A 25,332-nucleotide genomic window follows, 5' to 3' on the forward strand; every position below is an offset into this window, starting at 1 on the left:
GGTCTGAGAACCCCTGTGTTTGGGTGAGGGATGCCCAGCCTGTGCTCTGTTGTCTGGAATCTTCAGAAGGGTCACAGTGAGGGACTCTGCCTGAGCCAGAGTTTCACACAGTGAGTTCAGAGCTACTTTGTGCTTTTGAAGACCAGTAAAATGTTCTGCTCTGTGGTCAGTCATTTCCTCCCTACCTCCTGCCTCTGGTTAGGCTGGTGCCCAGCGTTTGCTGTTGTTGACATTTGCCGGATGTCCATGCACGTGCCCTGTGTCAGCGGGGTGCTGCACTTTGGATGGCTGCCCCCATGTGTCCTTCACAGAGGTGTGACCAGGGTGTGCTCCACACAGATAGGACTGTTAGTGTCCCCGGTCAAAGGTCTTACTGAATTTTGGGGGGCGGGATGATGTGATTTGGAGCCACATAACCGGACAATTCCTTCTTTTTAGACTTGTGGCCTGTGACTTAATTTCCTCATCTATAAATGGGGGTAATAGTGCAGGGTGGTAGGAGGGCTCCAGAGTTGGTCTTTGTGAAGTTCAGTGCCTGGCGGGACCAGTACTTAGCACAGGCGAGTTTATTTTATTTTATTATGGTTGGTATCATTTTGTAGCTTTGATTCACATCATTCTTGTTAGTCATGAGGAGGACGTCTGGCCGCATGTTGAGTTATTTGTGTTTCTACGTTTTGCCCTGTGACTGCACCTCCTCCCTCCTTCCTTAGACACCTGCTCCCTTGTCAGGGATGCTCTTCCCCGCCTGCCACTCCTGGCCTTGGAGTCGTTGCTTGGACCTCCCTCTCTCTTTCTTCTCCCTGAGGCCATCCCTGAGCCTTCTTGCTTTCTCTCTGTGACCCTATTGAAGGCTTGACTGTCTCTGTCTAGCATTGACCTCAGGTTGCGATGGCTGGCTAAGTGCTAGGCAAGTAAGGCACACTCCTGGGTGTGGCACGTGGGTGTGCTACGTAAATGCACTGCTCACTATCGATGACATTTTCATTTCTTGAGTGGATCATTGCTAGTTTTATTATCCTTTGGAAACTAGTTGTGTGTGTGTGTGTGTTTAAAGCTTCCCTCACCAATCTTTGGACCTTGTCATGTATTTTTTCCATGCAGAAATGTTTGATGTTTATGTTGTTGAAATTGTCAGTCTTTGCTTTATTTCGCATTTTTGAGCTTTGTATCTCACCTAAATATTTTTTAAAGATTATTAAAAAGATGTTTGCATGTCTTCTTCCTGTGCTCTTGGTTTTATGTGTTTATATAGAAACTTTAATCTATTTGGGATTTATTTTGATGTGCCATGTGAGGTGGAGATCCCATTTCATCTTAGTTACATGGCTGCCCATCAATCCTGTGTCCCAGTGTGGTTGTCCCCATGGGAGACGTGGGCCGTGAGGCTCCGGAGAGAGCTGCGTACCCAGGATTCTGTACCAGTGAATGTGCTAGCAGCCTGCGCGCTGCCCTCCCTCAGCTCTGTGGGTGTTTGGCCGCAGTCTCCAGCATTTCTTGTTTTTTTGGCGGCTATCCAGCACCTCTGTTTGTCTGCTATCTTGTCCGCGGCTGTTTGTTTTTCCCCTTGATCTCTTACACGGCCTCTTTGTTGCTTCTCCTGTTCCCCCAATGCTGACATGGCTCTCATTGTTCTCCTCCAAGGCTCCTGAGGTGGTGATGAATGTCTGCTCCCGCTCCCTCCTGCAGCACCAGCCTCAGGTGGCGTGTGTGTCCTAGAGGACCCTGGCATGCTGCCTGCACATGTGGGCCACCTTGCTTTTGCCTCCACCCGTGAGGCCATGCCCACCTGTACTTGGGGATGCCAGGGGGTTCCCAGAGGACTCAGGAATGCAGGACTCTGGCCAAAAGGCAGTTTGCAACAGAAAAAGCAGAAATTTTGAAGTCAGAGCCCTTGGTTCTAGCCTTGCATCTATTGTTGACTATTGTGTGTAAGCAGACCTTAGATTTTGGTTTCTGAAAATTAGAGAGTATCCTCCTTATGGGGTTTTGGTAAGAATCTCAGCTAACGCAGAAGTTACAACTCAAGCACTGGTGCTCTTGGTGGTAAGAGGCGAGGCAGTAGCGAGTTGTGAGGACTAGGGCAAAACCGGGAGCAGACAGTTGTTCCTCAGTCAGGCTGGACACTGGCCCAGCTTCGCCACATCTGCTTATCTGTAAATTTTTATGTGCTGTCTCAGACTGCAAGTGTGGGCAGCACGTCCTTGTTCCCACTGCGCTGGGTAGGCCAGACAGGCCTGGTGCATCTTCAGACTGTCACTTTCCACTTGGTGTCAAGCCCTAAGCGGAGAGCTGGGCTCTGGCCCCAATCTGTCTGCAGGTTGGGTTGCCGCTGCTCCTTTGAGCTTGCTTTGGGTCAGACCTAGATTCCCGGTTTCCAGGCCAGCTCCGATCCCACCTCTGTCTTCCAACACTTCCAGGAATGCTTGACATATATTCCTCTGGTCTGTGGGGGGTGATGCATCCTTAACCTTGAGAGCGACAAGCTGAGGACCTGCAGACTTTAGGAGACACAGCCAGCCCTGGTTGCCCAGCTTTTCTAGGCTGGGGGTCTGTGCACCCACCGATCTGGTGTTCCCAACAGGATGTTTACAGAGGAGGCTAGCTTTGCAGATCAAATCCAACAGTAACTCTTGCCTGGCCAGTGGTGGGTGTGCTGCTCCAGACCATTGGCAGGTATCCACCACCTGTCCCCAACCAGGCCTGTTGCTGGTACTGCTTGGGCTGCAGGCATTATGGCTGTATTTCTCCTGTGCTGCTGTTAATTCTCTTCCCTTTCCGCCTTGCAGTGCCCAGGGCCTTCTGTACACACATGAGTTGTAAGAGAACGAGCTGGCTGCTACCTGAGCCCTTATTGTGCTGGGTGCTGTGATGCACATACTAAGCCCTGTGCCAAGTGAGCGCACAAGTGCTGGGCTGGATGCTCTCCTCCACCCTAAGCTGTTGTCTCTGGCAGCAGAGTCAGGGGCCCAGGAGATTAGGAGTGATGTTGCACTTGCCTGAGGCTGCTCAGCTGGCAAGGCCAGGCACCACTCCCCACTGCCTCCCAGCCTCCATCTCACCACAGCAGGCCCACTTTGGGCCTCAGGTGAGCTTTTCCATTGCTTCCTGCTCCCTTGCCAGACAGCAGCTCCCTCCATGGAGTCCCTGCTCCAGGCCCCGGTCAGAGTGTGCCCTCCTTCTGGGCTGTTGCCCCTTTGGATACCTGGGATTAGGTAGGGTGGTAGACATCACGGGAGTGGAAAATAGAAATGGAGCCGTTGGCACCTGTTTTACAGTTGAGGCGGTGCAGCTGCGAGGCTTTATGAAACTCCACTGCTTTGGAAACTGCTTGCGAAACAAAGGGTGGGCATCTCTGAGCCTTCATGCATGACTCCTCCTTGTTCACGTGGGGGATCTGGGCCTGGCAGGGACATCCCCCTGCCAGTCCATGATATGCAGCAGCATGGAATGGCATGAACAACTGGCTTCAGGTGCGGGTCTGGAGGGGGCTCTGCACAGGTGCCCAGATTGGGGCTGGTCTCACATGCAACTCAGAGCCCATGCCCTCCCTCTGCCTTCCCCGCATACCATCAGCCACCAAGTTCTTGTTCCGCAGGTGTTTGCCTGGGGCTCCTCAGGCGATGGGGATGGTGGGTGAATCAAGACCCCCTGCCCCCGAGGATGAGTTTCCCATCTCCAAGCTGGGAGGTCTGTCTTCTAGCTCAACTCTTGCTGCTCCTCCCACTGAGGCTGTTGTTTTTCTGTGAGATGACCCTCTTGGTTAAGCTCCTGGTGTTTCCATTCTTCCAACTCTGCACTGAGGGGGCTGGTCCCACATATTCCACCTCCCACTTCCCAACTGGGATTGTGACTCCCAGTTTGCCCGGATTCAGGAAAACTGTGAGGGAGGGAACCGGAAATACACGCTACCACTTTACACTTAAGTGCATTCTCCTTAAGGGGCAGAATGGCAGTGAAGTGACTCAAGTCCGTAGTCCCCACTTCCCAGCGTGCCTGCTGGAGTCTCAGCCCCATGAGGTGGCTTAGAGCAAATTATTTAACCTGCTTTAATTTTCTTGTCTACAAATTGAAGAGACAGGCATTATATTTCATAAATGAATCCAAATACCAGCTATTACGTTGAGGCCCTAACATTGTGGGGCTCTCCTCCCACTCCGAGTCCCAGAGAGCTGCAACCTGCCTCCTCTGTCTGGGAGTACCCTGGGTTTTTGCAACTGTAGCCTCGCAGCTTTCTCTGGGTATAAAATCTTGCTGCTCAGGGATGCAGGGTACTGCAGCATAGACAACTCCAGAGACCAAGCTCTGCTTTCTCTCAGTCCTTGCTTCTCATCCTGTCACCTCTTGGAGTCATCATTTTAAAATCTGTAAAGCCACGTTGCGACTGAGATGCAGGTGAAAGGAGGTGAGGACTGAGGACAGCCCAGCACCCATCACAAGAGCAGTTGGAGGAGCAGAGCAATGCTCAGCTAGTGCTCAAGGGTTCACACACCCACATGCCTTTGCAAACCTGTTCTCATCTTCTCTGTAGTCCCGTAAGGTCAGCTGTGCCGTTGTCCTCATTTCCTCCAGAAAGAAGTGAGGCACAGGTATTGGACAAAGGGTCTCCATACTAGTACACATGTAAATTGCTACTGCAGTTTTGAATAGTTGATAACAATATATGTGGATATTTTGAAGAGCATTTGGAGGGCTAGCACTGTGGCTCAATAGGCTAATCCTCCTCCATTAAGCACCAGCATTCCATGTGGGCACTGGATCATGTCCCAGCTTCTCCATTCCTATCCAGCTCCCTGCTCGTGGCCTGGGAAAGTAGTAGAGGATGGCCCAAGTCCTTAGAAGCCTGCAACCACATGAGAGACCAGGAAGAAGCTCCTGGCTCCTGGCTTCTGATCAGCTCAGCTCTGGCTGTTGCAGCCACTTGGGGAATGAACCAGTGAGTGGAAGGTCCTTCCCTGTCTGTCTTTACTTCTCCTTGTAAATCTGCTTTTTGAATAAAAATAAAGAAATTTTTTTTTCAAGGGAGTTGGAAGTATGAAATTTGAAAATGCGACTTTATGGGGCAGGTGTTTGGCCTCATGGTTAGGATAGCACTTAAGATATCCACATCTCAGCTTTGGCTTCTGCTTCCTGTTTCCTGATTGTGGAGATCCTGGGAGGTAGTAAGTAATGGCTCAGAGAACTGGGTCCTTGCCACCCACTGGGAGACCTGGGTTGAGTTCCTAACGCTTCGCTTGCTCCTCCCGCAGGAGCTCTGCGGACCTTTCCAGGTGTTTGAGGGGTGACCCACCCCCGTCTCTCTTCCCCTCGTGCGTTCTCTTTCGCTCTTTCTCATGTGTTCACACGCTCTTTTTTCAAAAAATACTTTTGAAGCATTTTTCAATTATAAACTTATTTTGGTCGTGTTTTTTTCATAATACATGCAAATGTTTGTCATGAAAAGACTGCATGCATTTTGAAAAATTTTACAGCAAAATAAACCTTTACTTTTTTTTGAAGATTTATTTATTTTTATTACAAAGTCAGATATACAGAGAGGAGGAAAGACAGAGGAAGATCTTCCATCCGATGATTCACCCCCCAGTGACCACAACGGCCGGTGCTGCGCTGATCCTAAGCCAGGAGCCAGGAACTTCTTCCAGGTCTCCCGCATGGGTGCAGGGTCCCAAGGATTTGGGCCATCCTTGACTGCTTTCCCAGGCCACAGGCAGGGAGCTGGATAGGAAGTGGAGCAGCCGGGATTAGAACCTTCACCCATATGGGATGGGATCCCGGTGTGTTCAAGGCGAGGACTTTAGCCGCTAGGCCATGGCTCTGGGCCCAACCTTTACTTTTAATTCTAGTTTTCCATGAATTTTTAAAAAATATTGATTTACTTATTTGAAAGTCAGAGTTATGCAGAGAGAGGAAGAAACAAAGAGCGAGTGATATTATCCATTTGCTGGTTCACCCTTCAAACGATTACAATGGCCAGGGCTGTTCCAGGCTGAACCTAGGAGCCAGGAGCTTCTTCTGGATCTCCACACAGGTGCAGGGGTCCAAGGACTTAGATCTTCTTCTGCTTTCCCAGACACATTAGCAAGCAGCTGGATTATAAGTGGAGCAGCTGAGTCTTGAAACAGCACCCATTTGGGATGCCAGCATTGCAGGCAGTGGTTTTATGTGCTGTGCCCTAACACCAGCCCCTCTAAGAATGTACTCTGAATATACCAGAGTACTTGAAGTAGAGTACTTCAGCAAAATAAACCTTTACTTTACCTCGCTGTAAGTATTCAATATAGAGTATACTGAATATTTAAAGTTACCTGTTGAAAACAAATTTTTCTTTAATGTTGTTTTTTTCTTATAATAACTATAGCTTTTAATTTTTAAAAAATCTGTTTTTGAAATTGCTTGCAATTTGGTATTCAGTTTCTCTGAACACAGTGTTTTCCAAAAGGAAAATGACATCTCAGATAATTTCTACTTTGTTAAATGCCGACCTTTGTAAACTTTTCATTATTTTTATTTTTGAAATGGTTAAGATATATCATCTACAGAACTGGAAATTGTAATTTTTTAAAGTCCGAGCAACTTTAACCCTGCTATAATTACTCTGCAAACCTCTCCAGGGTCCTGCCGTCAGTGCAGCCAGATGAAAAGCTCCGATAGACCGGGCAGCATAGAGGACCGTTTGTAAGCCTCGGTTTTTTTGTCTTGAATTTCCCACCCACTCGCTCTCTCGGTCCTTCTAGTCTCACAATGATTTCCTACCCTGGGTCCGTGGGAATCGGGAAGGACACTGTTGGATTCATTCTGTGGCAATACTAGGGATTTTGAAAAGACAGGACGGGCCAGTTGTGTCACTTCCTGCTGTCTGATCAAAAGTTTGATGGAGAAATGAGGGGAGCTTAGAGCTGCTGTCGGGCAGCAGGCCCTTGCCGGGCACTGACCCCAGTTCCCAGCAGGGCCCTGCTTCTCAGTGTGGCCAGTCAGGCTGCCATGACCTCTGGTCGCCTCAGGAGCCCCGGGTGCTGGCTGTGCCACAGAGCTGTGTGCCTCCTGGAACAAAGGCGGCTTGTGGGTAAAATCCCCACCGGCCCTGGGTGTGTGGGTTCTGTCCACACTTAGCTTCCTGGGTCCTCTGGTCAATTTCGTTTCCCATCCCCACCACCCTGACAGGCATGAGAGGCGAGAGGCCCTGGCATGTGAGGCCTTTCCTTGTAGCCAGCAGGCCAAGACGAGGCACTCCTGGAGGGTGTATATACCGATAGGAAATTGAATCTTGGAGAAAAGGAACAGACTCGTGGTAAATAAAGCAGAGGAGGCAGGGAGGGCCGACATTGGTTCAGTTCAGTCCAACAGAGATTTATTAAGCTGGGCCCTGTGCTTTGAATACAGATTGCAAAGCCAGGGTTGGTTCTAAACACGCAGAGTGGATAGGGGATGGGGGAGAGAGACACTGGCGGAGCGGGGGGAGGGTGGAGGAGAGCAGCTAGAACAGGTGTTCCAGGTGGGGCAGGAGCCAGGGTGGGGCAAGAAGCGGTGTACCCTAATTCTCAGGTGGCAAGTGGAGAGAAGGGACAAAGTTGGTATACAGTGGGAAGGACAGAACAGAGTTGGTAGTGTGATGGTTAAGAACCTGGGCACTGGAGCACAGATCTCTTCCCTGGTGCCTATTTGCTGTTTAACCATAGACCAGCACCTCATGTCTCCAAAGTTGAGTTGCTCATCTGCCGATGAGGGGCTAAAGCAACCGATTCTAGAAGGCAATTGGCTGCCTGGCCCCTCAGGAAAGGTTCTGCAGGAGCCCATGAGCTCACCTAGGCTCCAGCATCTCACCAGAGATGGAGGCCCACTGCACTGGGTCCTGAGAACCTTGGATGCCAAGATGGCCCTCAAGTCTTTGTAGAGACTGACACATGGCCTGGGACCCCCAATGAACCTGCAGGCTTCATCCCTTCCTGCCCTGAGAGTCCATCTCCCCTCAGCCCTGTGACCTGTTCCCAGGGCTTCTGGGGGCTGGGAAGCCCAAGAAGATGGTTGGTTGCACCTTGGTGGTGGGGGTGCACGAGTGCCACGGTGTCCTGAGACAAGGGCGCAGCAATGTACTCAGCACAAATGCGAACCAGTGCCCAGTTAAAAAGGAGCCATGGTCAGGGGTTGGTTTTATTCAGAGGCCTTGGCAGAAGAACAGCCTGGCCTGGGCAGGTCCTTGTTTGCTTAGCTATTTATTTCTGCGCTTACAATGATCATTGTTCGATGGCTAAGTGGATTCCACAAGCCCTGTTTGAAGTGAACAGAACAAAGTGCAGGGGAAAATTCTCTTCCTATCCCACCCTTGTCTGTTCCTATCAGGAAACAAAGGTGTTAGTTTTTTTTTTTTCCTTACCTTCAGAGAGATTGTGTAAACGGAGCGGCAGATACTCAGCAGACACACACACACACGGACACGCATGCCCTTGCCGCTTCCCTGTCTGTAGCCCCCCCACAGTGTTCGACTCCTGGCCTGTGCCTTCACTTGACCTGGAGATGATTCCATGATAGTACTGAAGGGACTGCTTCATTCTTCTTAATGGATACAAGGAGTTGTTTTGCTGACCGCTCCCCTACTTAGCAGCCTTTATGTACTTTCTAGCAAAAATGCACAGGGACATTTCAGATGTTTCCAGCTACAGCTGTTTCCAAGTTGAACTTCATGGAGGTCTTCCAGGTTAACATCCCCTCCCCCAGCAGTGTTTCAGTGAGTTTTGAGTTTGAAGAAAGTTCTTTTTCAGGAGGTTAATGGACGGTGGATTGTAGTAGACCAAGTTGGAGGTGAAGCAGCCAGTTGGGGAACTCCAGAGCATCGTATGGCTCTGGGGGCTGGGGCTGGGACAGAGATGGCTTCCAAAGCAAGGTGATGATGTTGTAGGTACGAGAGGGAGTCTGTCAGAGCCCTGGCTTCCTTGGGTGCCAGTTGATGTGGGGTCTGGAGCAGGTTATCCTGCCTCTGAGTCCCGCTTTCTGCATCGGAGAGCAGCAGAGCTGATGGAGTGAGAGAGGGCCCTGCTCACTGTGCCAACAGACACCCCAGGCCCCTTCCCCGTCCCTGCGCCCAGCACGGGCTTGTTGTCCTCTGCCTTTCCAACACTGCCCTTTGGATCTGGAAAAATCCTCATGGACACTCTCATACTGTTCTAATATATGCACCAAATATCACCATTCATTTCAGAGCAGAAAATTCTCTAATTTTTCTGCCTTCTTGAGCAGCACACTGTTTTTGTTTGTTTGAAATGAATGCTTCTCCTTAACAAAGGACATGGTCACTTTGGCTTCTGGTTGTGCCCCTTCCTTAATGTCTCCGTCATCGGTCCACCTGCTGTTTGGTTCTGGTGCCCTCCGTGCAGGTGATGCTTGCAGCAGGGTCCACACATGCATGTCCAGAGACCCAGCTGAATGGTACGCAATGGAGCTGTGCGTACTGCCCCTTGCCTCCCAGAAGGAATGAGGGCCTCCCGAGCAGGACAGGACGGGCGAAGGAAGAGTAGAATACCAGTCCAGTATGACATGCTCCCAACTGAACCACATGGTGTTGTAAGAAGACACCGCTCACTCCAGCTCCTCTTCTTTTCCCATGTCTCTCCTCTTCCTTTGCCCTCATCTCTGGATATTTCCAGGCGCAGCACAAAATGTGAGATTTTTCTCCCCATTGTCTGTTGGAACGGCGAGGAGATTGGCCTTTTTATCTCGACCCTGTTGCAGGTGACGGCTGCACAGCCTTTGGCCAATCTCTGTGTTTTGTGGGCCTCATAGCCTTGTCTCCTGGTGGATCTGAGGTGTGGGTGAGCTCCTGCAGCTCTGGGCACCCTGCATGGGCAGGGCTGGAGCCCGCAAGCGTGTGGTTGCCATGCATCTCATGTCACCCACTCTGAGCACTGTGTTCTCCCCAACCTGAGGTCTTGGGTGACTTTCTGCATGGTTCAGTGCCCTCTTCCCCTTTCTGACTGTGTGTTCTCTCCTCCCAGGGGCCCAAATCATTGATCTGATGATGCTGGTCATCGATGTGACCAAGGGGATGCAGACGCAGTCAGCAGAATGCTTGGTGATTGGTCAGATTGCCTGCCAGAAGCTGGTCGTGGTTCTCAACAAGATCGACCTCTTAGCCGAGGAGAAGAGACAGGCAGCGATAGACAGGATGACCAAGAAGATGCAGAAGACCCTGGAGAACACCAAGTGGGTCTGCTAGCCGAGGGATGGGGGTGGGAGGGACGGTCAGGGGATCACAGGGTCGGGGAAGGATGGGAGGATGCTCACAATCCAGTGGGAGGCCCTGGGGCTTCACTTCCCTGACCTGGTTGGGCTGGCAGCCTCCCACCCAGGAAGTCGCCTCTCCCCTGGTGCTCACTCCCATCACAGTTGAATTATGTGACGTAAAGGCCGAAGTGCTGTTAAAAGAGGCCAAAAATACAGAAGAAAAAGGAAGGAGAATTTTCAGCTAATTTTTTAGCATGGGCAGTTAGGGATGGTGGGAGTTTTTCTTGGCCTGGCGGCCTCCCCCTTGTTGCTTCTCTACAGTGGGTGAACCTTCGTCCCTGGGGGGGAGGTGAGGCACTGGGGCTGTGTGTGGCAGCCCCCAGAAAGGGCAGGAAACTCAAGGGCTATGTCTGGGGGGCACAGGCCCTTTCCCCTGTATCCTGACTTGGAGATTAGTCCTGCCCATGCATACTGAGCAGGCCTTAGTTGGAAGGGGAAGGAATTGTGTTCTCGTGTGTTCTGCTTCTCCACAACACAGTTGTCAAAGGGGAAAATGTGTGTCGTGGGGGCTGGAGAGATGGCACCAGGGGCTGATGGACTGGTGCCACTGGAGGCCAGATGGCAGAGTGGCATGTCACAGTGGACCTCTGTAGGCTACAGTTTCTTCTGTCTTAAGGGAAGTAGGTCACTAGTGAACTGTGTGCAGGGCAGCTACTGAACGAGGCCTCCAGTTAGGAGATCACTGGCTGCAGGTTGAAGGGTAGGGGAGAAGGAAAGAGAAAGAGAAGGAGAGAGGGGAGAAGAGGGAGGAGGAGTTTGGGCTGTAGTGGTTCCCCAGGAAGTGAAGGTGTGAGTTGAGGCAGTGCGGGAGGCAGGGGTAACTGGGGAGGTCTCACATGAGAGTGCAATGATGCACTGGGATTACAGTCAGGGCAGCGGGAGGCGGGAGGGGAGAGGTGCTGCTGGGCGGGAGGGGCAGCGGGAGGCGGGAGGGGCAGTGGGAGGCGGGAGGGGAGAGGTGCTGCCGGGCGGGAGGGGCAGCGGGAGGCGGGAGGGGTCTCTGGGACCGAAAGGAACCTAGTAGGGAATGACTAATTCTGATGCAGACACGAAAACCCAAGTGTCCTTGTTGAGCATACAGTGTTGGCAAACCTCATTGTTTTTATCAATTTCTCTCTTCCTCTCTGGGCCTGTCTCTTTTGATCAATACTAAATAGCGGTCACTGGGAGACAGGGCTGCTTCCTCTTGGCTGTGCAGCCGAAACAATATCCTGCTCCCGCCACCTCTCCTTCTCCTGCCTGTGGAGGGCAAGCGAGTGGAGAGTGTTTTTGTTTCCCTGTCATAAAGATTGATATGCCTTCCCATTTATGATTTTTTTTTTCAGATCCAACACCTGCAGCTCTCCCTCAGAATTCTCAAGTTGGTTAAATTAAAGCTCCAGTCCTGTGAATGGGCCAAATATGTCATAAAAGATTTCCTCGCACAGCCTTTTGTTAGCAAAATTCATCAATCCGATAAAATCGACACATTTAGATAAGTGTTGCATAAGAATTCAGACTTTGTTATTCCCAACGGAAGTGGATATGAGACTGTAAAAAGGCAGATAAAAAATTATATCTTCTTTTTAGTGAGTTATTTGATCTCCTTGCCGTTTTATTTACTTGTCAGGAGGGGAGAACAGATCTTTTGGGTGCCTACTTATAAACCCAGTGTCCATGCCAATGTCACTTACTATACAGACTGGGCCTTATGGGAGAGCTCAAGGGACTGTTGAGGGTAAGTTCTTGCTAACAATTTTGATTAATTTAAGAAAAAAAATCTCACTTGGATGTTTAACCTCTTTTAATTTGTTGATTGGAGTCAAGTTAGGAACTTTCTTGCACTTCCAGAGGAAATTGTTCCCCCAGAGGGGCCTCGGCAGCCCCTGCCTATCTGTCCAGCACCCAGAGGACTGGCAGGAAGGACTGGCCCTTGGAAGCTTTGCTCAGCAGACCTCTAGCCAGCCCAAACTGGATCGGCTGGAAAGAGAACGTTAGTTTTGCTATGCAGCAAAGAACTCTTTAAAAAAATGTTTTGTTTTGTTTAACTTGAAAAAGTCACTCAGAGAGAGGAAGAGATCTCCCATCCACTGGTTCACTCCCCAAGTGGCCGTAATGGCCAGGGCTGACTTGATCAGGAGCCAGGAGCTTGTTCCTGATCTCCCACATGGGTGCAGGGTCCCAAGGACTTGAACCATCCTCAGCTGCTTTCCCAGGCCACAAGCAGGGAGCTGGATGGGAAGAGGAGCAGCTGGGAGTAGAACTGGTGCCATGTGTGGTGACGGTGCCATGGGCAGAGGATTAGTGTGCCAAGCTCCCTCACCAACTTACTTCCTTTTGTGAGGAGTCCTTGTTAAGTAAATCCTTCGTCAGTGCTTGTCCAAATGCAGAGAACATTCTACTAGAAGGGAAAAAATTTTGAACTGGTGAACCATGTACATCATGAGATCTGAAAAGGGCTTAAAACTTCCTTTTTTTTCTATCCAAAGAATAGTTAACAAAAATGTGGAAAAGAGAGAAAAGTGCTTAAAATGAAACAGAAACCACCCAAAGATCTTTCTTCTTCTTTTCAAAGATTTCCTGATTTGAAAGGCAGAGTGATGGAGAAAAAGAGAAGTTAAATAGAAAAGTGAATCTACAGATTCACCCCTCAAATACCTGCCTGCAACCACCGGGGTGGAGGCAGGGCTGGCGCTGCAAGCCGGGAACGCCATCCTGATCTCCCATCTGGGTGGCAGGGTCTTGTGCAGGGGCCATGCCCTCATGCACCGCCTCCCAGGTGTACTAGTAGGGAGCCGGATCAGAAGCAGAGAGCCCAGGACTCAGGGCAGACACTCTGATAATAGGATGTGGCTGTGCCAAGTCATGATGTAACCCCTAATGCCACATTGCCTGCCAGCCTCCATGCTGTTCCCCCAACCCCCACAAGATTTCTTTTTTCACAATAACAGCCGCCAGAATCTTGGGTGTTTTGTTTCTTTTTATTTTGTGTAGTATTACTCACACATTTTGTTTTTGCAGTTAAATAGATATAACATTTACCATTTTAACCACTTAAAAGTATACAGTTCTGTGCCATTAAATAGTCAAAATGCCAGGTACCTGTTCTCCCTGTACTCGAAGGATTTTCATGCTCCCAACATAAATTCTGTACCTTTTAAGCAACATCTCCTTCTCTCTCTTGTACCCTGCTCTCCTGGGAACCTCTATTCTACTGTTTTATCTCTGCTGATTTGCCTTTTCTGCAGACCTCACATAATTAGGCTCATGGAGCATTGGCTTTCTGAGTGTGGATCATTTCACTCAGGGTTGTTTCCCAAGCCCAGCCGTGTGGTAGGTGCCAGAACACCACTCTGGGATGGCTGAGTACTCTTCTGTGGGGTGTGTAGACCCTGTGTCATTGCTTTCTTCCTCTGTTGACGAGCATCTGCCTATGGTGAAGTATGTTGCTGTGCACATGAGTGTGCAGGTACCTGTTCAAAGTGCAGCTTTCTATCCGTTCCCTGGGGTGTCCAACCCTGTGGACTGAGGGGGGAAATGGTAGTTTGCACTCAACTTTTAAAGAATTGTGAATCTGTTCATCACAGTACCACTTTAAATTGTTAAGTGCTTGAAGATTCCAGTTTTTCCACAGTTCCACCAACACTTGTTATTTTCCCACAGCCATCCTAGTAGGTATAAAGTAGTGTCTCATTGTGGATTTGATTTGTGTTTCTCTAATGACTAATGATGCTGGGCCATCTTTTCATGTGATTTTTGGCCATTCGTTTGGAAAAATATTTATTCAAAACTTTTGCTCCTTTTAGAATATATTTAAATTCAGTTTATATTTTAACCATTAATTTTAAGTGATCTTTGCAGAGGTGAGGGGATGAGGATTGCAGACCCCTTTGGCCCTCTGATAGGAATGGAGAGGTCATGAAGGGAAGGAGGAGTGAGGGAGATGTCTGTGGCAGAAGAGTGGGCAAGGTTACACCTCTCCTTGTTGCCCAACTACATTGTCGACAGTAGCAGAGATGGTGCCGCCGCTTCAGGGCCCTTGGAGTCTGGGAGAATGTCCTGGGTGTTACTTGAGTGGTCATCGTATTAGAGGGGGGCACATTCCATCTTTCCTACAGGGAAGACCTGTTGATTGTCCATATCTGCTTTGGAGTGTCCACAGGCCTGGGTGCTTCCTGGAGAAGTTGGCCTCAAGTGTTGTGCCTCGTGCTCCCCTTCCCACCCTTTAAGGATATGCTCGAGTTCTTCTTTTGGAGGAGGATCTTGTTATTACTTTTCTCCTTTTTTAAGTTGAATTGCTTTTGTTATTATTGAAGAGGAGGAAATCCTTATATATTTGTTTTAAAAAAAGCTAATTTTTATTCGAAAAGCAGAGCAAGAGGGAGAGTGAGAGAGCTGGGGGAACAGAGATAAAGAGATTGTCTGTCTGCTATTTCATTCCCCAAATGACTACAATAGCTGCGCATGGACCAGGTTGAAGTCAGGATCTGGGAGCTCTATCCTGGTCTCCCACATGGGTGTCAGGGTACCATCGTCCACTGCTTCCCTAGGCGCATTAGCAAGAAACTAGATGGGAAGCAGGATAGCCAAGACTTGAACTGAAAGTCTGAATTGGGATGCCAGCATTGGAAGCAGCAGCTCAACCTTCTACCACAATGCAGCCCCTCTTGAGTGCTTTCCCAGCGATGTGATTTGCGAACATTTTCTCTCTGATTGTATATAGTAGTTTTTTTTTCTTTCTTGATAGTGGCCTCTGGTGAAAGAGTTCTAAATTTTGTTGAAATCTAATTTAGTTTTCTTACGTTGCATGTGCTTTTGGAGTTATATGCATGAAATCATTATGAAATCCATTGTAAAGATTTTCCCCATTTTTTTCCTAGGAATTTGTGTAGTTCTTTGATCCATTTTGAGTTAGTTTTTGTGTATGGTTTAGGTAGAGCAGAAACTCCTAACCTCCTGCTCGCTCCCTGGATGCCTTTTACTTCATGATGAATTCCCAGCTGTGCAATTACTAGGTCAAAGGATCTGAAAGTTTTGGACCTTTTATGATATGTTGCCATATTATTTCCCAAAAGTACCCTGCCCATTTTACAAGGTGCCAGTAGCTAACATTAGTTTATTATGCTTTCAGAATATTATTAATCATTGTTTCAAAGATACAATTGAAACATGGTAGGCTAAAAATGGTATTTCACTACATTTTAAATATGTGTTTTTTTAATTACTGACAAAATAGTACATATCCCTTATGTGTATTAAACAGTCATGCTTGCATATGTGAGTTATGCCCATGTATTTGGTCTGTCTCTTGTGATTTCAAACTTTCTTCTCGTTTTCAGACTTTTTTTTAACTCCAACTTTTTAAAAAAATATATTATCTTTTTTTCTTGGAAAGGCAGATTTACAGAGAGAAGGAGATATAGAGGGAAAGCTCTTCCATTTGCTGATTCACTCCCCAAATGGCTATAATGGCCAGAGCTGAGCCAATCCGAAGCCAGGAGCCGGGAACTTCTTCTAGGTCTCCCACATGGGTGCAGGATTCCAAGGCTTTGGACTGTCCTTGAGTGTTTTCCCAGACCACACACAGGAGCTGGATGGGAAGCCAAGACACAAACCAGTGCCCATATGGGATCCCAGCACTTACAAGGCAAGGATTTAGCCACTGAGTTATCGCACTGGGCTCCCAGGCGTGTTTAATATTAAGAAAGATATAGATGTTAACAGTTTGCCTGTTATATTTGCTTCAAATAAATCTTCAGCATTTGTCTTTCCATTTTAGTTTCTTTTTTGACATATGGAAGTTTCTAATTTTTATGGAGTCAAACTCTTTGATTGTTTTTCTTTGTGCTTTCTTTATCTCTGAAAGCATTTAAAATTACTCTTGCATAAGCATTTATCAGTGTTAACAGAAATCAAAACAGGAGATAAAAATGTACCCACAATCTTCCCAATGCATCAAATTAAAGTGTTTTTTCCCCAGGATCCCTGTCAGTCTTTCCCACCTGTACATAATTTGAGGCATTTGTTATCACAACATTGACACTATTGTGTGTTTGAGACTTTTCTGTTTATTTCTCCATTAAATGTTATCATCGGACAGCATCCTTGATACATCTTTCCCCTAGACTCCCTCTGTGCTTCTGCTCTGTAAGCATTGTTGATCTCTTCCTTTCTGCGTTAGCCTGGGCCCTCTGCGGAGAGCCCTCCTGTGGCTCACTGTGCCTGCCTCCCTGCCTGCACTTGAGTTAAGTGCCAGTCTTGGGAATTTTGTCTGCTCCTGTGTGAACATGCCCTCCCTCCATACCAACTGTGTGGTTGCCCAGCTGTATGGTCTTGGGCAAGTTACCTAAGCTCTCTGAGCTGCTGTTTTTTCCCTGTAGGCTCGGACAGGCTTTGTTGTGAGGGCATGTTCGACATGGAGCGTGGCATCACAGCTGCATGGGCACCTACTGCATGGGCACCTACTGTGTGGGCACCCAGAATGTGCTGAGCCCTGGGCTGGGGGGTTCCCATATACAGCTCACGAACTCAGATCGTGAAGTTTAGGCCAGAGGTAGGTTTTGCCTCTGACTTGAGTGCTAAGACTTGATAAATGTTGGCTGTAAAATTCTACTGTCCCAAACTGAAGACTGGTATTCTGTTTGTTTATATTTCTTTTATATGAGTGATAGATTTCTATGTTGTGTGTTATGTGTGTATGCACTGATGTGTGTGTGTCTAATTATACACACGTAATTATATACACATACCATATACATATGTTTACTCTTCTGAGACGATTTTTGAGTGCTGGGGAAGGTCAGCTTGCGTGCGCAGTCAGCACCTCTGGGCCCAGCCAGTCCCATGATGCACTGCAGCTGTGAGGGGGTAGCTGGGTGCTGGGCCAGGCGGGAGGAGCACATGGGTGAGCTCCAGATCAGCTCTTGCTGCACCGCCTTGGCTGTGCTCCCTGGACCCACCGCCCGCCTGGGGACTGTGGGAATCTCTTCTTGGAAGCTTTGCAGGGTTGTGTCTCCCATCTGCAGAGGGAGTCAAGATGCCTCTATGGGCAACACATTCAGGAAACCAGCGAGGTCAGCTTCTCTTGAGCCTGGGAAGGGGTCAGACAGCCTGCCCAACATGACTTTATGTTTTGTTACAATACATTGGCCAAAAGGGCTTGGATAAAAATAATTGAATTTCTGAAAGCTTTATGGTTAATCCCTGGAATTCTCCGTGCACGTTCTTGCCCCTTGTGTCCCTCTGGGCCTCTGACTCAGGGCGTGGAAGTAGTCAGCGTGCATGGGCTGGGTCCTGGCACAGGCGCTGCAGACAGCTCTTCTCGTAGCCTTCGCCTCCTCCACTGGAGTTGCTTGCCTTCAGGGCTGCTGCAGCCTGGCCACTTTGTTCCTGCACCAGCCTCTGAGCTTCATGGGTCCCGTAGCTGTGGGCAGTGGTCTCCATGCAGGGCATTCTTTCTTAGGTTCTTTCCATTTGGTTGCCTCTGCTGAGGCTGGCTCCTTGCCCCACAAGTTAACACCACAGTTGGCAGATGGATGATCAGGCCCAGGGTCCAGTGAAACCCGGAGGCTGGGTCACCTACGTGTGGCAGGCTAGGGGAGTCTGAGGTGGTACTTGGCTGGGATACAAGTGCAGTGAGCTGTGGGAGAAAGCTAATCCTTTTCCAGCGATCTTTCAGTCTCTTTGTTAAGTTCAGAAGACTGTCTCCAGTTGGTGTGTCGTGTCGTCTAGATTGCTCTAGCATCTTAACCAGGCTCGGTGCCGTCAGCAGGTAATTGTATCTAGCCAGAACTTAATACCTCTGTTTTGTTTTCTTTGTGCTTATTTTTGTAGTTACAGTAGAGAGTTTCTTGTCCCTTGAGATTGGACTGTGGTTGGTTAATCATAAAAGCTCCTGAAAGCAGGGAATCATTAAAAGAAATGCCATATTCATACCTTAAGCACAATATTTTAACTTTAAATATCTATATGTTTATTTATTAGAAAAAACCAGCTGTGTGATGGGTACAGAGGAAATACCGCATTGACAGCATCGCAGCTCTTTCGTCATTGGCCCCACACTATCAGCTGTCAGTCCAGGTTGCTCAGTCTACAAGGAGGTTTGTGTCCTGAATTAGGGCCGTCTACTCTTCTTCATGTTGTTTCTTTGAGGAAGGGGTGGCTTCTGTGTCATTCATAATTTCAACTTTTCAAATAATGATCTCTTGCATACTGATCTTCTTGAGTTCGTAAGAGTTCTAGAAATTAAACTGCACTTTTGTATTTTTCTCCTGGTTAGAATTGGCATTTTTAAAAGTTACAGATTCTTTAATATGCAGTAATGAGAAGTTGCAGTTTGTGGTTCCCATAGTTGGTGTAGGCTGTTACTGCTGTCTGCCACTGTTAGCATCTGACATTGTGGTATAGCAGATTATGCCAGTACCTACAGTACCAGCATCCCATATGGGCACAGTTGTTCCACTTATGATCTAGCTTCCTGTTAACGTGGCTGGGAAAGGAGTGCAAGGTGGCCCAAGTACCTGTGCTTCTTCACTCCTGTGGGAGATCCTGATGGAGCTCCTGACTCCTTGTTTGGACCTGGTCCAGCCTCAACTGTTGTGGTCATGTGGGGAGTACATCAGTGAATGGAAGATTTTTCTCTCTGTCTCTCCATCACTCTCATTCTCATTCTCACACTTTAACTCTGCTCTAAAGGCAAGAGCCAGTCTTTCCATTTGACTTTCCCTACTAGTGGCATAAGTCCAGGCATTTGGACCATTTTCTGCTGCTTTCCTAGGTACATTAGCGGGGCTGGATCAGAAGTGGGACAACTGCAGGCTGTGGCTTAACTCACTGTACCACAATGGTAGCCCCTGGCTGGATTCCTGCCCTGTGTACACTTCACGTGCAGTTGTTTGTCCTCAAGTCTTCCAGGTGCCTGCACTTTGACCATGCTGTAGAGGAGCTGACCATGTAGACCTGGAGACAACCTAGGTCCATCAGTACCGTGTTATGATAAGTTGGCTAACAGCTTGTTCCTTGTTTCCTGGTGCTGCCATAGTGTCTCCCTCACTCTGTTCCGACATGTGCCGGGCAACCTCCTGCCTAGCCCATGTTTTCTCCCAAGATGAGCCCACTGACTCGTATTCCAAGATGTCTTTCATCTCTAAACTACTGCACAACACATTGTTGATTTCTTTTGGGTGAAGCAAGAATTGCAAACCAGTGTGAGCCTAGAACTTTCCTATAACCTCCCCTTATATTCTTTCTGATTTTTAATCTACATACAATTTAACACCAAACTTTAAAGAGATTTGCTCTAGCACAGCTGTCCAGAGCGTTCAGTTTCAGAGACAACTCTCACCAGGCTGTCGTTTCATGACACTAACTTTTGTTCTTACGGTAACACTGTACCTGGCATTGCCAAGTTGATAACCTAACTAGAGTGTCTCTAATTCAGCTTCAGGGTCAGCTGGTTGGGGCAAAGGTGTACAACTGCTGGCCTCTTGAGTGTGGCCTGTGAGCTCAAGGGGGGCATTTGGTGTGTCAGGCACCAGGTGCAGGTTTAGCAGCAGGAGTGGAGTTTGTTGGCCAAGGATGTCTTAGAAGTGGCACCAGGAAGAGTACTACTCTGTCTTATATTTGTAGTAAATGATAGTGGTTGCCTCTTTAAAAATGTATTTAAGTAAGAACATGAATTCTTTTAAAGAAAAAAAATGAAGCCAGTAGTAGCTGAGGTATAAGATGGGCTCAAGTGGCCTGGGTACAGAAGAGAAGGGTTGCAGGGGGAATGACCATGACACTATTCTGCCCCACTTGTGCTGAGGCCAGGGGCCAGTGGGTAGCATTGGGCTCCATCCACCAGTCTTCTGTTTGGAAGGACTGGGGTGCCATCTGATGGAGGGGCAGGCATCCCTGGTATAGGGTGCTGCAGGATATCTTGGAGAGTCCAGCCCAGTGGGAAGGCCAGTGCTTCTGAGGCCTCAGCCTCCGCTTGAGACTTTTCCTGGCTTCGCCATCTGCTTTCCACGTGACACTGTGGCAATCAGTGAGCTCTCTGTACTTCCATCGCCTCAGGGATCATTGGCATTAGTGAGGATTGAGTGGGGTTCTGTGAACACAGGAGTCCAACCAGTGCCACTGGCATTTGCTGAACATATGAATGATTCTAAATCTGGAAATGATAATGACACTTTCTTCCTGTCTTACAGGGTTGTTCAAGATTCTATAAATTTATGATTATAATTTGAAAGTGATAGCAGGCTATCAGAATATTGGCTATTGTAATTATAGCTATTCCCTAGTTCTGTCATTGGTTTGAGAACTATAACTACTACAGCAAGGGTTTGGTTAATCTGGTGGCAAGGTTTAACTTTATGTTCCCTGGTGTTTGAACACCAGCACTGTATCGGGATTTTGGCCATCACAGATAATGCTGCCGTGAGCATGCACAGACCCGTGCTTGCGTCAGTCCTGTTTTCACTAATTTGGGGCATATGTCTAAGAACTGCTAGGCGTGTGATGATTCTGTGTTCTAGACAGAGGACTCTTGGCTACCAGGCTTTCTGCCCAGTTCTTGCTTCCTGAAGTGTGTTGTGCTGCTGCCTTCTGACTTCCAGGCTGTCTGGGAAGTCAGCTGCTCATCTTCCTGTGGACTGCGTGTGTGCCCTCGAGTCGCTCCCCAGTGCTTTCAGGGTTCTCCCCGTGCCCTTGCCTTTTGTACTTTGTGCTGTGTCGAAGTGTGGATCCCTTTGAGTTTATCCCACTTGGAATGTGTTGAGCTTCTTTTGGAAATAGAGCTTAATATTTGTCATCAAATCTGGAGTTTCTGTTTCTTCAGATATCTTCTTGGGTGGCGTCTCACATGCCTTTGGGACTGTGATTTCCTCCCTTTAAATGTGTCAGTTTTTGAAAATTTGTTTTAGTGCTATGCTCTCCTTTTTTTCCCTTAGACTGGGTAGTTTCATTTGGCATATTCTCAAGTTTGCCTATGTTTTTTTCCTACTGCTCAAATTGGCTATTGAATTCTTGTGATACTTTTTTTTCATTGTGATTATTATACTTTTTAACTTTGGAATTTCTGGGTTTTTTAATTGCAAAGTCAGTTCTGCAGAGAAAACGAGAGATAGAGAGACAGATCTTCCGTCCTCTGATTCACTCCTCACGTGACCACAACGGCCGGAGCCAACTCCAATCCAAAGCCAAGAGCCAGGAGCCAGGAGCTTCTACCATGTCTCCCACGCGGGTGTAGTATCCCAAGGTTTTGGGCCATCCTCTACTACTTTCCCAGGCAACAAGCAGGGAGCTGGAAGGACAGTGGAGCACCTGGGACACGAACTCGTACCCAGATGGGATCCCAGAAGTGCAAAGGCAAGGATTTAACTAACAGGCTATTGTCCAAATGCCCTGTTATTATTATTATTATTTAGATGTATTTATTTTTATTGGAAAAGCAGATATATAGAGAGGAGGAGAGACAGAAAGGAAGATCTTCCGTCTGATGATTCACTCCCCAAGTGACCACAACAACCAGTGCTGTGCCAATTGGAAGCCAGGATCCAGGAGCTTCCTCCAGGTCTCCCACATGGGTGCAGGGTCCCAAAACTTTGGGCCGTCCTTGACTGCTTTCCCAGGCCACAGGCAGGGTTCTGGATGGGAAGTGGAGCCGCTGGGGTTAGAACCGGTGACCATATGGGATCCCGGGGCACATTCAAGGCGAGGACTTTAACCACTACGCTATTGTGCCGGGCCTTATTTTTTTAAAAGGCTGATTTCTAACTTAATTTTTCCTGTCTAGTGTGATGTCATCTTCATAATTTCGTTAATTCTTTAGTTTGTTTTCATTTTCTTTTCTTTTTTGCAAAAAAAGATTTGTTCATTTTTATTTGAAAGGCAGAATTACATGGAGAGAAAGAGAGAGAAAAAGGGGAGGAAGGAGAGCTCTTCCATCCGCTGGTTCACTCCCCACATGGCCTCAGTGCTCAGAGATGAGCTGGTCCGAAGCCAGGATGCAGAACTTCTGCCGGGTCTCCCATGTGGATGTAGGGTTCCAAGGAACCATCTTCTACTTCTCTCAGGCCATAAGTGGGGAGCTGGACCGGAAGTAGAGCAGCCAGGACTAGAACTGGCACCATATGGGATGCCACAGGTGGAGGCATAGTCTGCTATGGCATTGGACCAGCCCCCATTTTTTTCTTGAATAAACACTCCAAAGATTACTCAAACCTTTGAAAAGTTGATTCTGATAATTTTTGTCGGTGTTGTTTCTATGGAGGAGGAGCTTTGAGTAAGTTTTTAACTCCACCATTTTCGGTGATCTTCCCATGTGGATTCAGCCTTAGATTTATACTTCGTAAGTATCCCAAATCCAAGAGGGAAAAAAACCCCACAAATATTAGTCATGCCAACTGACATGTTTATCACAGTGTTAGTTGTAAAGGTAGGAGATTTGAAATGTTCTAAAGTAATATTTTTGGAAGAAAAAGCGTGTAAATCCTGGTTGCTGTTTTGCGCAACTATGGCAGTGAGGAGGAGGCCTAGAGAGGGGACACGGGACAGAGAGGTTGTAAGGTGCAAGCTCTGGGTCCAGCCTCAAACGGGCTGGTTTAGAGTTTGGTCCTGAGGGTTCAAAGCCAACGACTTACAGCAGATGAGTCTGCCGCTGAGTCTGCCTTAGGGCCTCATTTTCTCATTACTGGGACGGTGGCAAGTCCATCGTGGTTTCGAGAGGTTTAAATAAAATCATCTCTGTTGAATACTTGGCTCAGAGAGTTACTGCCGTTGATGTTGCTAGAGTCCAGCAAACAGGGAGGGAAATGACATGTGCACGATAACCACAATATGAGAAAATACCACTGGGGAAACAGGAAAGACATGGTTGGAGGAAAATCCCCCGTGGCGATGGATTATGGGCTGTGCTTTCTTTTGACCCCCACCCCGCTTCCTGGCAGTCTTCGGTGCTTTGTGTTTCTAGTAGGAAAGGCAGATGCACCTGAAGGGGGCAGAGCTTCCCTGGCAGGGTCTGGGTAGGATCGCTGGGCTGTGGATCACCAGCCTTAGCTGGCTGGGCTCTCCCAGGAGGCTGGGATCTGCTTATCACCTTCTTCAAGGGGCTCTTCAGAGGTTTTTGTGCCCGAGGCCAGTATGGCCTTCTCTAGGAGGGTTCTGAGAATGGAGTTTAAAACTCAGGAGGGCCCTTTTTAATTCTGGTGTCACACACAAGGCATGTCTCCCTGGAGCCACTGTTGCTCCCTGCATCGTCTCTGGCATGTGGGGAGAGCAAGATGACCCTGGCCAGCTGCTCTGTGGATGTGCTGCCATGACCCTGATGCTCTCTGACGGTCTCTGATGCTGCTGCTTGTTGTTCCTTCTCAGGTTCCGAGGTGCACCCATTATACCTGTGGCCGCCAAGCCTGGGGGACCGGAGGCCCCCGAAACTGAAGCTCCACAGGGCATCTCAGAGCTCATTGAGGTACTGTTGGCTTGACCCCAGGTTGCCCGGTAGTCCCCCCAAGCTGCTCAGGCAGACCCCTTTGGGTCCCCTCTGCTCTGAGAGGCAGACTCTGAATTGGCTCCTTTAGATCTGGGCGGGCACCTTAGCCAAGCTAAGCCCTTGCTGACCTCCACACAGCTCCCCTGCAGTCCCAGACCCCATAAAGCACTTGCACGTCATGGCCTCCCCCTCCCCCTTACACACAGGTGAGGCAGTCACTGCAACCTTGGAGCTGTGCCATCCACCCCACTCCTTCTAGCTGCTCCTGTCCCTTCCATGTGCCCCACCCTGGGCTGGGCCCATGAGACAGGATGCTAGAGATGGGGCCAGCAGCCAGGGCAGCACAGCTTCTGTCCTGAACCGTGGAGGCCTACACCTCTCAGAGCCAGGGCCTGAGACTCAGTCTGTGTTCCGGACTTGGTGGTGGCAGACAGTTGGGCACAGCCATTGTGGGGGGGGGGTGTGAGTATGTGTGTGGGTGGGAATGTGTGATGGGGTGGTCTTGAGGCTGACTACAGTGAGAGTGAGGCCCGTGCAGTTCCTCTGTGGAACACCTGGGGCAGCTTGCCTTGGCCCAGCACCAGTTCTTCACTGCTTGCTGATACCACAGCCAAGTGCCATCCTCCCTTAGCCTCTTGCCATGGACTGTGTGCAGTTGCTGTGAGGGGGAAATGACAGGCTTCGTTTGCTCAGAACAGTGGCGTGGCACTGCTTGCCATGGTCGTGGTGTTGAGTCCTGTGTACCACTTGCTGTGCTAAGTGCTTCGCATGTGGCCATTAGCTTTCACAATAGCCCTGGAGGCCTGACGTCTCTATCCAGCCATGTCTCAAGGCTGAGATTCTGAGAGGCCCACTAACTTGCTGTCTACTTCACAGCCAGTGCAAACTGAGGCCAGGATTCAGAGTCCACTGGGTCATGTAGTTCAGCGTTGTGGCCCCCCCTGCATTTACAGATCCCAGCTCGGACGTGAGCTTGGGCACTGCCACCGTGTCTGCGATTCGCACTGAGCTGAGCTCGCTGACTCCCTGAAGCACACACTTTCTGGGTGCGCCTTTTGCTACTTTTTCATCCACTCCAGTGTGTGTTGGTCGGGGAGCCTGGGACAGTTGTTTTTGTTAAAGCAAAATCCACAAAAATGTGGCTCTGAAGGATGTTTGTATATTCCTTTAAGAAACCTCCACATAAGTCTCCAACCAAGCCTGGTTTGAATCTCCTGTCCTTTTCCAAAAGAATTATTGTCCCAAGACTAAGGCTTTGGAACATGCACTACCAAATACTTTTTTGACAGCCTGTTCCCTTATGAAATCAGAAAATAGCAAAGTAAAAGAAATAATGCAGCCTTTATTTTCATTTGTTTATTGGTAATTAGCTGTGACAACATCTCCATGCACATAGATGGCGTGGGGAAAATTGGCTGTTGAGGCGAAGTGTAGGAAGGCTCAACAGAGATGGGTGCGCCAGGCAGGCTGCGGGGACCCATAGCCCATGACAGCCCCTGGGCCAGGCGGGAGAAGGTTCCGTATATTCTTTTACAGCTCTTGTCCTGGCCACTCATGCCAGACCCTGGGAGCCCCCACTAACGGCAACCCTCCCCGCTCTGCCCCCA

The 25,332-nt window shown here is 48.7% G+C and overlaps 1 protein-coding gene across 2 annotated transcripts in view; it reads left to right on the top strand.

The window, feature by feature from the left end:
- EEFSEC (eukaryotic elongation factor, selenocysteine-tRNA specific) overlaps positions 1-25,332 on the top strand; it is a 204,517-nt gene that overhangs the window by 75,583 nt on the left and 103,602 nt on the right. For both annotated transcript variants that reach the window (XM_004581345.4, XM_058678421.1), the window contains exons 2-3: positions 9,987-10,194; positions 23,608-23,704. In XM_004581345.4, the coding sequence (XP_004581402.2) occupies positions 9,987-10,194; positions 23,608-23,704 (305 nt within the window). The remainder of the gene's footprint in view (positions 1-9,986; positions 10,195-23,607; positions 23,705-25,332) is intronic.

This window comes from Ochotona princeps, chromosome 21 (assembly GCF_030435755.1).
Source record: "Ochotona princeps isolate mOchPri1 chromosome 21, mOchPri1.hap1, whole genome shotgun sequence".
Classification (NCBI taxonomy): domain Eukaryota; kingdom Metazoa; phylum Chordata; class Mammalia; order Lagomorpha; family Ochotonidae; genus Ochotona; species Ochotona princeps.